Here is a 16,037-nt window from a genome sequence, read left to right as displayed (position 1 = left end):
ATTGGCACGTTAAATACTGAGCCTACCAAGCCTTTCAATATGATGCAATCAATGATCTGTCTGTAAATAAACTCACAAGCATTACTCTTAGCTTTTACTGTAAAGACCAAGCAGGGTATAATTTGACATTCTGTGGAACATGACTTGGATACAGACCTTCACTGATGCTGGGTGGGGGTGAATCTTCGTCTGAGGAGTCTCGATAGCGGCTCCCTGACCCTCGTCGACTTTCCCGTTGCCCACTCTTCCGATGATCCCCTGAACCACGGCGCTCCCTTTCTTCTTGGTCCCAGGTTCGGTCTTTGTCCCGCCGCTGTCGTTTCTTTGCAGCTGTGGATATGACATGTCAAAAAAATTCAATAAACCTGTTACGCCAGAAATACCCAGACTCTTTGTAACAAGGAATCTGTGTTTCTGTACTGTTCATGTGTAGAGATGTTAAAAAAATGTTAAGGTATGTGGTTAATCTAGAGACCATAACGAGTTGTTTTGTTAAGCAAATGATAAATACAACCGGCTTCTTCACCATGATCATCCTTCAAAAACATGAAACGATGGCTAAAAAACTGTTGTACAGACTCACAGCAGAGAAAGAACGACCTGCGCTCCGGTTACCAAGCAGCAGACATCGATCGATTACAGGCCGAGAGTTTTATCACCAATTTGTAAGGCACATCTCCCAACTGAGTCATTCGCAGCATGAGGAGACGTTTTTTATTTATTTCAATACATGTCAACATCTACGGCAGCCAGAAAAAGAGGCTCCTTCTGTTGCACTGGGTAAGCTGTTTGTCTTTAATGCTAAGACATTATGGTGGGCTGAACACACAGTCATGTGCTCAAGCTGGGCTCATGTGTTTGCATCCATAATGCCATCTCCATACACCTTATGGTGTGTGTGATGAGCTAGATTGACTCTTTTAACTTTAGCTGGGCAGCAGGGCCGGATCCAGTGGAGGCTGTGGGTGGCCTGGGTTTCACCTGAAGTCTTATTGGCTACCCCAGGTGTGATGCATTCCCGTTATTTAAAATAAATGTTTTAGATGTAATTAATGGTGATTAATCACAGCCTCTAATGTGATGTATGACGATTAGATTTTTTGATTGATTGACAACATAAGTTAAAAAAATTCACGTGGCCTCATTAGCTGAACTGCTCATGACTTTGAATACAAAAATATTTGGTGAAGAGATATATATATATATATATATATATATATTTATTTATTAAACTAAAAACAATCCTGTGTCACACACAGCAGCACAATCTGACAAGAATCAAATCATTGAACTCACACTCTCCGTTGGCGTCCCGGTCGTCATCTGAGCTGACTTCTGCGTATTTGGGCTTCTCGTTTACAGTGCTTCGTTTCCTCTTGTTCATCTTCACCCGCTCACACAGGGGCATGGTCGACTCAATCTCTGCTAGCAACTCAGGGGGAAGCTCCTTCAGGACTGCCGGGTCCATCCCACCTAAAAATTCGACAGCAACATTCCCAGGTTTCTATATGAAAAGCTTTTCATGTTTTATTTTAGTGCATGGAAAAACATATTACAGATTGAGTGAAAAACAACTGCAGAGTAAGTTGAATGATTTGAGAGGAAGTGCCTCCATTGCTTCTTTTTCTTACTTTTGCTAGACTTTCCTGATGAGATTCTGTTCTTTCCAGACTTGCTGTGCCGGATGATCCTCTGGATCTGGTCAACGGAGAGCTTTTTGACAAGCACTACAGGCTTTGGCCTCTTCTCAAAGTCCTGCACCAAACCCAGCCTCTCCAGTTTGACCTTGGGCTGCCCCCACACTTGAGTTTCAGTTGACCCACTGCCGTCCTTATCACGTTTGATCTGGGAGGGAAAAAAGGAAATGTTAAAAACAAAAAAGATTCAGGGAAGCCTGCAGAGGTTTTCAAGAGTGCAGTTCAAAATATCAAGAAAAAAAAATCTTTTGAACAGAACAACATGAGTTTTGTTTACAGAAAAGAAAAATCAAGTTAGATAATAAAATGTCATCAATGGATCAACTGATTGGCATGGGATTAGTGTTTCCACAACAGTCATGATAACAATGTAAAGAAACACTCCACCATCAAAAATAATCACCATGTGAGTAAGTGTAGGTGAAATTACCAACACATTGTAAACACTGCAGTGCTCAGGCTTCAACTCCCCCAGCCACTGTGTGAAACTCCTTGTAGGGGGGATGTTTCCTCAGAACAAACATTTCTACAACACATACATGACATAAAGTGAAACTGACCAAAGTTAATGTATCTGCCCCTTGGTATGAGCATGGCAAAAACTATTTGTTTAGGACCAGCAGCACGTTAGTGGCTGAGAGAAACCAATCACTAAAGGATATTTGGCCTAAAAGCGAACAAATGGTTTCCTCTTTAGAAATGAAGTGATTTAGAACTGATCTGTTGATGTTTTTATTTTAAACTAAATGCAAATAAAAATCTTACATCCACTGATTCAATTCTCAGAATTTAATCTTATTGTCTAATCTAAAGTCAAAACTCCTTCACCAAAGCCTAACAACTTTTCACATCTCACCATCTCACGCACAACCACCGACAGGCGCACATCGTCATTCACCTATTTCATCAGTCCCACAGAGAAGATGTAAACAAGCACTCAGATGATAAAAACTGTCCTACACTAAGCCAGTAGCCTCACAATCGATCACTTGGAGCAACTTAACATCATCCAGATGCAGCACAGCTGGTTATTCCTGCCATGATAACTTCAACATTTCTGTCACAACTTCCACTAAAAGCATCTGAACATTGTTCTAACTCTGACTGTGACATGTGGCTGGGGGGGGGGGGGGGGTTGCATTTCTTTACACTGCATAGACAGTTAAAACAAATGTGAGCTTTTCTGTATTTGGGGAAATGTGCTGTTTTTAGTTCATGGTTCTGAGCTGTCCAATACTGACCGTGAGAGATTTTGGTGACATTTACCACCATCTATATAAAAGCAGTGGAGCATTTCTTTGAGGTACTTGCTTTTGTTTACACACAGGACCAAAACAATTGGATAATTAAAACGATCGCTCCTACTTTTTTCAGATGGTTAGGAGTTGGTTAAAGTGTTAACAGAATTTTAAGATCTGTCCCAAGAATAAACAAAAGGCTCACATATGGAAAAACAAACAAACGTAAAAAAAAAAAAAAAAAAAAAAACCCAGACAAAACCAAGAGTGATCAGTGGTGTGATTTGATTTTGTGAGATTGCAGGCAGTGACAGCTGAATGATTGGTAGGTGGGTAGATATTTGGTTGGGGGTCGGCCCAGATCACCTTAGGGATCTGGAAGTTCTTCAGTGCGCCACTATGGCCTCCCAGGAGATGAGCAGGGAAAGAATCAGGAAGTTTAGCACCGGAGGCGGATGAGGCCGGTTTGGAACCGTCTTGCCTACTGCCGCTCCGACCAGGCTCTCCAGTGGACGCAGACCGGAAGCCAGACCTTTCCCGATCACTTCGACAGCGCGAGTCGGGGGAGCGTCTGTCTCTACCACCGGTTTCACTCCGATGCCTCCTATCTCTATCAGACTCTCTGTCCCTGTCTCGTCCGTGTTCCCCTCGGTTTGACGGCTTCGGCGTGTCTCCTCGTCTGTCCGAGGACTTGTCATCGTGCCGGTGCTTCGACGACTCGCGACCCTCTCTCCTGCTGTCATGTTTATCAACCCTGTTTTTAATGACTTCCGGCCGCCCGTCTGGTTTTAACCGCAAAGCAGTGTCAGAACCCTCCACTGCGGCGGGCCCACTAGCTGGTTCTTCAGGCCAGCGTTGGGCCTCAAGGGCTGGAATAGGGGCAGCCAGGCAGGGGTCGAGCTGGCCATCAGCTCGGCCCGCCTGCTGGAGGTCGATGCTCACCATGAGGGGAGGACGGCTTGCACCGTTCCCAGCTGCAGTGGCCTCTTGCGGGGTCAGTTTGCCAGCATTGCCCCCTCCTGTCGATCCACTGCCCGGGGCTCCTGTAGGGCCACCTGGTCCCCCTGCACCTGGCTCCTGGGGAAAAGAGTCCTGTTTCCTCTTCTTCAGAGGCTTATCTGTAAACAGAGACACAACTTCATCATAAATCTGCAAAGTTCTCTTTTTTAATCGAACACTTAATACTTTAATGATATTTAGTGATATTCAACACACCTTTATCTTGAACCTCCTTTGAGCACTTCTCACTCGCCGTCTCTCGTTCTATCCTTTCGATTTCAGCGAGGGCATCTAGCTCCGCCTCGTCGTAAGGGGAACTGGGAGGCTGGAGACCACCGGCGCCACCTGCTTGGTGGGAGATCTGTTGCAGCCGGGCTCCAAGATTTTGCTGGAGAACAGGCACCTGCTGAAAGCCCAGTTCTGCTTCCATGTTGTCAGAGTCCATGCCTGGCACAGCGTCGCCTGAGTTATTAACAAAAAACACATTTACAGTCGAATTAAAAGGACGGATTATTTCCTACTCCAAATTATTAATGAAGGTGTTTTTTAAGGTGGGAGCACAGTATACCTCTAACAGTGTGGAGAAAATGATTAGGGCTAAAACCACAGCTTAAATATTAGATAAAGGAATAAAGGGTCACGTTAATATCTAGATGATCTGAAATCTTCTCTTACCTGGCGTATCAGACTCATTTGACTTGACCCTGGACAACTTGAGGGTGAGCTTTGTAGAGTCCTTGTTCGGAGAGCTCACAATGTCGTACAAATCTTTCTCCTCTTTCACTGCGGGGGCTTTCTTCCTCTGCTGGAGCTGCTGTTTCTGGTCAGGGCCCCCCTCCCTCGGTGAGGGCGCGTAGGGAGGCGGTGACTGCAGAATCAGCGGAGGACGAGAACCCTCTGTGAGGAAGCCAAACCAAATAAGAGAAACATGTTATCCTTCCGAGGCGACGTAAGATGGACAAGATGTGATGACAACTGACAGTTTTGTCTCTGTGACAAGACAAGACACCAAGAGACCTGGAAGGAAATCACTAAAGCCTTTCATAAGCTTTTTTTGGGCATCGCAGCCTCAAACTGTTCCGATGCTGTGAAACTCAAATTATTGAGTGTTTTAATTCCACAAGCGGCTTCTGTGCGAAATAGAAAAAGAAAAAAAAGCCAGGCAAGTTGGAAGCACTGTAGTTCATCCATCGTTCTTAGTATCCTTACGTTTGGGCGTTCCTTCGCTCCCTGCTGGGGAGCAACCAGACTGTGGAGACCTCAGAGAGAAAGAAGGATTCCTCATGGTGGAGTCACCCTCCTGGACAACACAAAGAAAAACACAGATGTTAGCTACAAAGCAACTCCTCACTGGACATACAAGCTAACCACATTCTGCAGCATTATCATAACTGAGCGAGTCCTATTTCTGTCATGCTCTCCTCATTAAAGCTCACTTTGTGTATATTTTTCATTAAATGTAACCAACTGGTTTGCAGACTTTAATTATGGGAGTTCAGCCCTGATGCTTTTCTTCTATTCAGAACCAAAATACTCGCTGTTTCTACTGCTGCTAAACATCTTCCACTTGTGTCATCTTCCATGTTTGGTGTCCTCTTTTAAAGGATGGAAACGTGAGATTGCACCGCAAGACTAGCGCCAATCAAAAACTGAATGCCCCAACAGACTATATATAAATCTATTAAAAAAACTCCATGTTACTGAGATACACACACATTCAGTTATACACACACAGCATAAAGATCAACAGGTTACTGTACATGGTGAGTTAACATTACTTAACCACCAGAAAGAACTTCAGAATTACTTTTTCTTGTCATTAGCCTTCAGCAGTGTGTAAAATTCTGACTTCTAAAGCTGGCTGTGCGGTCTAAAAGATATATACAGTTTTAGCTTCATGCTTTTTCTGTATCTTAATCCTCACTGGACGATTCAGTTTGCATCCTGAGCAATGTCGCTGGAGACTCTCATGAACAGCGACATCACATGCACGCCCTTTACATGCCGCGCTGAGATTTCTTTTTGCCTTACACTACATTTCTTCCAAAATATGAGACAAAAAGGTCACCTGCTGAAATGTATTACGGTGAGTTTGGTGTTTTCTACATGTTTTCCTTCATTGGTAAATAAACATGTTTAATCTTACCTCATTACTGAGCCGCTGTACGATGTTCATGTAGTCCTCTTGTCTATCTGAGTGGTGGTTGGCAGCGTTTGCCATCTGCCCTGACACTTTGCCCTCGTGGATAGTTCGAATGCCACCTGGAACCATTGGACTTGCTACAGATACTACAAGACAGAAGAAGACAGAGGTCGTTTTTTTTAAAATCCATTATTTAGCAGAGTTCCCACACACTCGGGCAGGCCGCTGAGGTATACTGACAGTTGCCAAGCGATTTTTGTCAATAAAACTTTTGCATTTTTTCCATTTTTATTTTTCTCAACGGCCGAAGACAAGCTGCCTTGTCCCATCGATTGATTTGTGGACAATCAACTTATTCTGCACCCTGCGTAGGAACTACACATGTACTCTCCAGAGAAAATGCATTGATCAGGGTCTGTAGTCTGCGGTTTTATTTAGACCACTTCTCAACTCGTCTAGCCTCAGGAACCACCACCAACTCCTCGGTCAACTTGTTTTGCAGTTTGGACCTCAGTTGGTACAAAATATGTGACAGAAGCAACAAACTGAACAAAACAAACAAGTTTAAAAAGTGCTTCACAAACATATATCCGTGACCCACTTGGCCCCGTGACCCACCTCTGGGTCCCGACCCACTAGTTGAGAACCAGTGATTCGTTGCCATTATTTGAAAAGCTTTTAGGAAATGTCAATGTATTCTTTAAATATTTTTTGAATAGACAAGATACTAACTCTCCACCCACTGTTGCCGCCATGGATACCCCATTACCTTCTATGATCTTTGATTGTGGTAATTACAGCATTGTTGATCATGACAGAAACATAAAGAAGCTCTTTCATACAAAAAGAGATTTGTCCTAAAGATGCTGATTAAATAAAGTAAATCAGCATCAACTGAACCAGGGATCAGAGAAAAACATTTTGGGGTTTAATAGCTAATAAGGGGCGTCAGAGAGAAGTTTCCTAAGACCAAGCCAAATGAGGGACAAACATGTTTGGAAAACAGATGTTAGAAAAACATGACAGTGAACTTGCAGGTTCAACCATAGTGGGAAACATTTTGTCTAGAATCTACTAGTTTATTTTGATTCTAAATTTCTTATTTTGATTCCGACTTATTCAGGGAGTCAGTGTAACGTTAAAATAAACATTGTTGTCGTTCTCTTAATTTTGCAGTGAACTGGGGGTGTATAAATAAAAACAGCAAAGAAGGCATCAACCTTTTAAGTAATTAATTAAAAATGTAGGAACCGTCTGTAGAGCACAGATTTGGAAACACAGTGACCATAGCATTCACAGAAGGCACATCATCTTTCAGCTCGTTGTGTTTATTCATGACTGTAAATATTGTTTTTATCTTTAGGTCACTGCATTTTGTACACAGCTTATTATTCTAGTCTTACTTGGTACTTATTGCTTATTTTATTATCTCTATTCTATTTTTACATTCTTAAATAATTTCTACATTTCCTTCTGCTATATTATTTTTAAAAGCAATGTTAACAACCGAATGTCTCCCTGGGATTAATAAAGTATTTCTGATTTGTTTTGTTGTTAAAAATGACAGCAAAGGGAAACACAACTCTGGTCATTTTAAACAGACAAATTCAAAACAAACACATTTCTTAATACAAAAACTGGAACATCTGAGTCATATATATTATTCCCACTGTTAGATTTTCTTCTGTTTTGAAACACTGAACTATGATCAGCTTTGTATTTCAGTTCAGAATAAGGCCTTTCACTTCTTGTTATTTTCATTTGTGTTACTTTAAATTAAAAAAAAAACTGTTGGCAATATCAAATCACAACAACTGAGGTAATTAAACAATGAGGAAACACTGCTTAACGACAACAACTGAACAAGAGAGAACAAAATCATGTCCATAAAACCAACGTGTCCAAATCAAATTAACCAACAGTAAAACAGCAGCCCAAGCCTCCGCCTCGCTTTGCTACATGTCTTCAGCTCAAAGGTCAGCTCCAATGATACGACTGAACATCAGAGTCAGGAAAAACACTGTTCAATGAATCCTTGTTCATTAAATCCTCTGCACTTATATTTTACAATGCAAACTCCACCTCAGAAAAGGAGAATCTTGGAATCTCATCAAAGACCAAAAGTCCAAGGTGTGAAAGCACTTCAAAAGGTTCTCGAAGGTCACAAACTATTTATCATCTGCTAGATCAACAGACTTTGAAGCCTCCAAAAGCTGCACCCCAGAGTCACAGAGAATGTCTACAACGACCTGCAGACGTTTTCACACTATGAACCTCAGACAGGTACAGGTAAAGTTAAGAGCAGCAGAACAATCCCTCAAAAGCAGATCCACGTCCTGTTGATCTGATGGGTTTGAGAGAATCAAACTGACCATCTACAACAGACAGCTGCCCAAACGAGGAAACATGGATCCATAACGACAAAGATCTCAGCCCTCTCACACATGCACATGAACATGCGACACACGCAAACATACACACAGTCTCACCTTGTTGTATCTGTTGGTGTTGGTTATAACTGGGTGGTTGTTGGTGGGGGTACGGCTGTATGTAACCAGGGGCAGGGCTCTGTGGAGTGTAGGGACTGGGTACTGGGCTGTTCTGTTGACCCATATACCGACTACTCGAACCGGACTGGGGCGACACAAACCGGCTGGACGTGGTAGAGGAGAGAAAAGAAGGTAAGCAAGCAAGTAGAAGAAAGGTCACCTAACACGTAATGATTCTCAGAAAATCCTCCATAAAACTACAAACTGAATTTAAATATTGTGATGGAGCTGAGATAACAACAAAAGAAAATATGTGAAAACAAATACATGGTTTTGTTTTTTATATGATGACACATTAGAGGCGGCTCATTTCGCAGTGGGACTCACCTCTGTGGGTTGGGAGAAACTGCAGCCTGCTGGAAATTTGCAGGCTGGGCAGGGCTATGCAAGGAATTTTGGGTGATTTTGTACGGCGGTACCATCGGCTGCTGCATAACATCTGTTCATAAATAAAGAGAAAATACAGTTTATATTTGTTCATAAATATGTATTTTTAAAAACTCTTCTTCATAGGTGCAGTGTTTGACATCATCAACAGGTGAAACTCTTCGTACTTTTCTCCCTGAAGATGCCGGGGTTCCTGGCCAGCATGGTCTGCAGCAGCAGTGGTGCGTCTCCCTCTGGCTCATCGCTGCCCAGGTTGTCCTTCAGCTCTCTGATGACACACACAGTGAACAGTTTCAGTCACATTGTAACACAGTGAGAGTAAGAAGAGTGAGTCACATGAGTAATAGTAACATGCAGAAATAGACTAAAGTGAATTAAATGAATAAATGAATAAATAAGTTTGATAGTGTTTTTATCAAAAAGGATGCACATTTTAGGGCTGTACAAGCACGTTAGCTTATTTAAATGTTTTTTGGTAGAATTCAGACTTAATGGATGATTTTATCAATAAAATGACATCGATCAGAAGTGGACATGCATTTCTAAACACACACTTATATAAACAACATATTACTGAAACATTTCAGCCTGATTGTAATAAACTGAAATCTATACATTGTAAGTCAACTCATAAAAAAGGCTCGTAACCCCTATATTGTAGGTGTTGTTACACATTTATTGGCTTTTTGGTATTGTCATCTTGCAAATATACAAACAGGGTCAGCAGACAACAAATATTCTGCCATTTGGGTGTATGCAACATTTTCTTTTGTGTTTAAATTACTGAAAAACTGGCAATTTGTCTTCATCTGCAAAACTCTTTTCAATACCAAGCTCTGACACCAGCAGCCCGGCCATTTTCAAAATGTTCCCTCACACTGTCTCACTAATGAGGATCAAGAAACATTTTTTCCTTCACTTCTAATGTCACACTCACATGTGCTCTGTGGACACCTGGTTGAGGCCATGGGCTAGCTGGGAGGCCAGATTCTCATCCCGAAGGCCGAGTAGGCAGGTAACTTCCTCTGCGATCCTTCCATTGTATAGGAGGCTCTTAGTGGTGGTGGCAGGGAGAGGGGAGGGGAGGGGCAGCTGGTTCAACACTGAGAGAAGAAAGAGACGATGGAAAGCACAGAGGGTGTGAGAAAAACCGGACGAGTGGTCACAGAAAATGACGGAGAAAAAGATGAACAAGACAAGGGACGGAAAATGAATTGCAAAAAAACATCTGCTCAGGCAGAACATTCCAGCTAGGCATTCGAGAGTCACTCACAGTCAGTAAGGCTAGCTATCCCAGCGAGAGTGGTAATGGGAACATGAGGCATATCCCCATTCATGCTGAAGGTGAGGGTGGGGGAGTGTGTTGATACACAGGTAGATCAGGGGGTCGATGGGCGACACCCGTCCTCACATCTCCTGACACCTGTGACAGAGGGAGGTTACAAAGAGAAGAGAAACAGTGACAGTGAGTGACAGCAGGGGAGCGGGAGGAGGGAGACGGGGACGGGTTTGTGGAGAAGAAGAGGTAGAAAGAGATAAAAAATGTACAGAAATGAATCAAAGGGACAATATCAAAAGAGCTGCAGGTTAATTAATGCATGTGGAATCAATGGTGCAGGTATTCTAGACACAGTTCTGTTTACACTGCCATGTCTTGCTGATATCATGCGAGGAAGAAATGGCGCCTGCTGCATCATCTGTCAGCCATAAATAATTGTGTCTTATTCGATCTTGTCAATCAAAAAAACATTTTTGTGATCTTCACCACATTTACACGGGCTCACTCTCTTTTCACTCATGCTTTCAGTGCAGTAATATTTATAATAATAAATCATAGTGTTGCTTTATGATGCTGTGTTACGGTACAGGTGAAACTTCTGCAGCAATGTTTCAAAGCTTGTGCATTTTTCTACACCTCTTACTTCAACATCAATACACTGATTGATGCCATTAAAATGTCGTGTTGGATTACTTTGATTTCCCTACCGCCATGTGTGCAATAAACATTCGGGAAGCCAATGAAATCGCTCCATGAGCAATATCTTGTCAAACATTTTGAAACACAAAAATCAATATTTAAGGCTTTTTGTCAATAATAGTGATAATAGTGCTTTGCAGGAAGCAGGCACATTAAGCAAAAGGAATGTAGCTATTAGTATCTGTAGACATTATTTGAATTATGCAATGCCCAGCAGTGACATATTTCCATGAATGAACCTTGACATTCTCTGTTGTCCTGGTAAAACAGCAGATACTACACCCTGTGTGGGTCAATATCCCTCTCCAATTCACACCTGGTTGGATTTTACTGAATACACACACTCATTATAACTAGTACATTGAAACTGAAAAGCAGTGCACTGATGTAAATCTGAGTTGCACATACATGAGATGTCCATTCACGTTCATCCTTTAAAAAAAAGCAGAAGGCTTCTGCAGCTTATTAAGAAAGTTTTGAACACATTAGCGCCCTATGTAGCGCTTAATTTGCCTTAAATCCCTCTGCTTGTAAGATGTCCTTGACCTCTCGAGCGAGACCGTACAGGAGGTCCGAGAAAAGCAGAGTGAAAAGCCAGCAGCAATTTTCAGAATATATCTCAAAGCAGCTCACAATTCATGGATGAACCTTAAAGCTCTAACAAGTCAAAGATTTAAAAAAAAAAAAACAAACCTGTGCATTGCTTTCTCATTAATAACATTTCTCTCCGTGGTGCAAAAATATAATGAATGTGTTCACATATTACAGACATCCCAATTAAGACACAGGTAACCTATAGTAGCGACAAACCCGCCCCCTCATTATGCCTTTCACATTCTGGACTGCTGATATTTAGGGTTCACAGGCATTAAAATATATATATTTTTTAAAAAGCTGGTGAAATAATGAGGGACTCAAACCTTTTTGAAGAACTCTGTGCAGTCTCGGGTGGACTCACTGACATTTCAGATAAAAAAAAAGTCCTACTCCTTATATCTGTTGAAAGAGAACAGAGCTCTGAATCAGTCTTTGGACACGCAGCTACATTTCATTCTTCCGTGGTACATTACATGAAAAGGAAGTGAACAAGGAATTGCAAGGAAGTGAACTAAAAACAGACATCCTTTACAGCAAAATAAAGCCACATGTAGCACAAGTCCCTGCAAAACATGCACTTTAAATTTGAAACGACTGTGCCATCTTCAAACCGAGAGAGAAACAGTATGCACTTCTTTAATCACTTTTAAGGAAATGCAACACTTGTTTAGCAACTTCTGCAGAGTACTGATACCTGGCAGATCTATAAACACAGTCCTGCAAACAAAACTGAACATGCTGAGGAGGAAGTCAAATAGTGACTACGAGCAGCATGTCTTACGGAGGATCAACAGATGGATATTGTAAACAAATGTTACGTTAACGAACTGTAGTGATAGCATGTGCTTCTTCCTCAATACGCAGGGGCTTGGCTGACAGCTGTGAGACTGACAGGCAGGAGGCAGCACAAAGGAACAGATGCACTGTGATGGTGGCGTGCAGTAGTGTGTGTGTGTGTGGGGGGGGGGGGGGGCTGCAACCTCCAGTAGCCAACAGTACCCCCCCTATGCATTCTGCAAACTGGCTGAATGCAACACGCAAACAAGTGGAATATGCATACCCATAATAGAAAATGTATCTTGGAGGCTAAATGACAACACAAGAGGTGTCTGTCGGACTCGGACAGAGAGAGTAACTACACTCAGCTCTCACTCACAACATTTCAAAACAGGGTAGCAAACCAAAACTAGCACAACCCCCTGCAGCACACCAACCCAAGCTGGGAAACTAACAACTAAGTGAGCTATTACTGACAGCAGTGTCTGCTTGAATGTTTATCTTTACTTCGCATGAATTTCCAGCTGCAGCCCGCTAGTTGCGAGAAGAAAAAAAAAAAAACCCTCCACGGCACAAACTGCAACACACGGGAGTTGATGTTTCGAGCTAAAGCTAGCTGCTACAAACGCTTACCTGCAAAAAAAAAAACGTAAAAAAAACCCTTGCATTAGCGACAATAGTGGTGTTTTTAAAAATTATGAGCTAGTTGTGCTAACTAGCTGGTGACTGTTGTTGGGTTAGCCTGCTCGTTTGAGGTTTAAATAAAAGGGGGGGGGGCGGCGATTCAAATAACACAAGGAAGCGCTGATCGAGAGTGAAATGTTGGATGTTTTAGAAAACGCGTTTCGGGTTAGCCAGCTGCACAATATTCTGTTTCCGTGGCGACGGCCCCAAATCCACGGGTTCGACTGTTTCCGAGGCGACGGCCCCAAATCCACGGGTTCGACTGTTTCCGAGGCGACGGCCCCCCCCAAAAAAAAAAAAATCCACGGGTTCGACTGTTTCCGAGGCGACGGCCCCCCCAAATCCTCGGGCTCGACGAGTGACATCCAGTTGAGGCCGTGCGCCTCAAAAAACACACCTAGCTAGCTTGGCTGGCTAGTTCGCTAGCTTCCGTTACCTCCCGGTCAACGATTAACGACGCCGTAGGTGGTCTTTGCTGCAGAATATATATATATATATATTTTAACGGTTCCGTTAACATTTGCATTTAAAAAAAAAAAAAAAGTTTGGTTCCCGAAGAAAGATGCGTGATAGTATTTACCTTTCGGATGTTGCGTTGAAGGGAGGGGAATGTTTTAGCTTTAGGTTTGTGTCCGTGTCCGTATCTCTAGCTCCCCCTTTCTTCTCTCGCAGCTCCTCCAGAAGGAACTCAATTGGCTTGCCAGGCTAGCTGCCGAGCTAGCTTGCTGGTAGCTATCAACAATAATCCGGGTCGGACCGATTCGTTCTTCTTCCGTCACACACGGGCGAAGGTTTCAACGCACATTCACGCGGAAACATTCGTTCTTCGGCGTTTTAGTCGGTCCGCGCCGACGTAAACAACGCGCGCAGCCAATTTCGACAATAAATGAGAAATATGACGATTGTTGCGATCATCAAGAGGCTCTCCTCTCGTAGAACAAAATGCCGACCGGAAGTTCTGCCGTCTGACTGACCAAAGATCTCAGGAGTGACTCCCTCCATCGGCGCCAAACAAAATGCCATGCGACGTTTCGTGTCGCGGCCGCTAGAGGGCGCTGCAACACAAGTTTACCAGCCCGGGTTTTTAGATTACTGTACTTTGATGTGGTGGTTAGTTTAAACTGCTGAATATGAATAGAGACTTCAGGCTCCTTTGTGCCTTCTGCCATCAGACTGGATACCAGCAGGGGGTCCTACAGTCTGTTTCCTTAAACACTGTTATAATATGTCTACACTCATGCACTTTAACTTATGTCAGTACTGTCCAACTCTGTTTTATATTTACATTTAATCTTTCATATTTAATTTACAACCATTTACGACTCTTTTTTTGCACATTTACATTTAATCTTTCATATTTAATTTACAACCATTTACGACTCTTTTTTTGCACATTTACATTTAATCTTTCATATTTAATTTACAACCATTTACGACTCTTTTTTTGCACATTTACATTTAATCTTTCATATTTAATTTACAACCATTTACGACTCTGTTTTTGCACATTTACATTTAATCTTTCATATTTAATTTACAACCATTTACGACTCTGTTTTTGCACATTTACATTTAATCTTTCATATTTAAGACTAGTAATGTTTAGTTAAATCCTGGTTGTATATATTCACATTCTTAGTTTTGATATTTTTAGTGCTTATTTACTTTGTATTTAATATTATATCATGTTTAGATTTCCTAACATTGTGCTTTTTGCTCATATTGTGTGTTGGATAACCTGCTGTTGTAACGCCACAATTCAATAAAGTGATTCTATTCTAGTTGCTGTCACACTGACATGTACCCTGCACTCTGTCACTCATTTCATATTATTTCTAGATGCTTATTTTGATATTTATTGCTTAGTTTTGCCACCTTATTTAAACTCTCTCACTTTATCTTATAACTGGTCACTTTAAATTCAACTTGCCACTTAATATGTCTTAATGTCCTGTATATTTTTTAGTGTATAGTTAAGATAGTGTATAGTTTACTTAATTATAATAGTTGTACATACATAGTACCTGTATCTTATATAATAATATATATATATTATAATTGTATTAGTACTCATGCATGCTCTTCTTGTTGTCCTTTCAGCTGCAACACTTGAATTTCCCCACTAGGGATCAATAAAGGATTATCTTATATCATTTTATCTTGTCTTAGAATAGAATATTATTTATTGTCATTGCACATAATACCACAAATTTTGCTGTGCTTCTAAAAATTCAATAGAAAAAAATAATAACTTTCATCACACATAGTCACACACACATCCTTAAAAGCTTCAAAAAGTTATTGACAAAGTTAAAAAATAGTTTTTTTAAGAAATGTAGTGCATTCGGCAGTGTTTTTAACCTCCACATTACAAGGATTGAATAAATGTTTTGTAGGATAGTAAGTCATGGTGCACAATGAAATGTAACCACAACCCAATGTACAGAGGCTATTGACCTTCCAAATCGGCGGCCCAGGTACTAAATAGAATGGATATATTTTGAAGAAGTTTTAATTTCTGATTCATTTTTTATTATCATTTATACTTTATTAATCCCGCGAGGGGAAATTTGGTTTTACACTCTGTTTCATGAACATGAACACAAACATAGGCTGCAATACACACACATGCACAAACAGGATCCTATGGACATGCATTAATGGAGAGGTCTCAGATTGAGGGGGCTGCCCACAGCAAGCACTCCAGAGCAGTTTTTGGTGCCTTGCTCAAGGGCACCTCAGCAGAGCTCAGGAAATGGACTGGCACCTCTCCAGCCACCAGGCTTCCCAACCCCAGACTGAGCTACTGCCGCCCCTATAATCCAAATACACAAAGTCATCTGTAATTTAAGGTAAACACAAAGGGATGTCCTGAGTTTTCTGGATTACAGCACAGTTATAAAACCAGGTGCACTTTCAAAATTTACATACTATGGTTTTTTTTCCCCAGCAGCATGAAGCAAACATCAGATCACTGTTTGACCTCAA

At 41.6% G+C, this 16,037-nt stretch overlaps 1 protein-coding gene across 2 annotated transcripts in view; it reads right to left on the bottom strand.

Annotated features, from left to right (window-relative positions):
- The window catches only part of nipbla (NIPBL cohesin loading factor a), a 31,882-nt gene extending 17,910 nt beyond the window's left edge, over nt 1–13,972 (bottom strand). Inside the window, exons 1-15 of one of the 2 annotated variants that reach the window (XM_020640805.3) lie at nt 13,630–13,972; nt 11,912–11,987; nt 10,287–10,436; nt 9,951–10,116; nt 9,181–9,281; nt 8,954–9,065; nt 8,567–8,730; nt 6,081–6,223; nt 5,144–5,234; nt 4,610–4,831; nt 4,151–4,396; nt 3,302–4,053; nt 1,632–1,845; nt 1,297–1,473; nt 157–330 (exon numbers count right to left, since the gene is read on the bottom strand). In XM_020640805.3, coding sequence (XP_020496461.2) covers nt 157–330; nt 1,297–1,473; nt 1,632–1,845; nt 3,302–4,053; nt 4,151–4,396; nt 4,610–4,831; nt 5,144–5,234; nt 6,081–6,223; nt 8,567–8,730; nt 8,954–9,065; nt 9,181–9,281; nt 9,951–10,116; nt 10,287–10,350 — 2,626 coding nt within the window. In that variant the 5' untranslated portion in view covers nt 10,351–10,436; nt 11,912–11,987; nt 13,630–13,972. The remainder of the gene's footprint in view (nt 1–156; nt 331–1,296; nt 1,474–1,631; nt 1,846–3,301; nt 4,054–4,150; nt 4,397–4,609; nt 4,832–5,143; nt 5,235–6,080; nt 6,224–8,566; nt 8,731–8,953; nt 9,066–9,180; nt 9,282–9,950; nt 10,117–10,286; nt 10,437–11,911; nt 11,988–13,629) is intronic. The other variant, XM_020640806.3, reaches the window with a different exon arrangement.
- Nucleotides 13,973–16,037: the final 2,065 nt, after the last annotated feature.

The sequence above is a fragment of the Labrus bergylta genome, chromosome 2, assembly GCF_963930695.1.
Source record: "Labrus bergylta chromosome 2, fLabBer1.1, whole genome shotgun sequence".
Classification (NCBI taxonomy): domain Eukaryota; kingdom Metazoa; phylum Chordata; class Actinopteri; order Labriformes; family Labridae; genus Labrus; species Labrus bergylta.
This window is presented reverse-complemented; position numbering and strand designations above follow the sequence as displayed.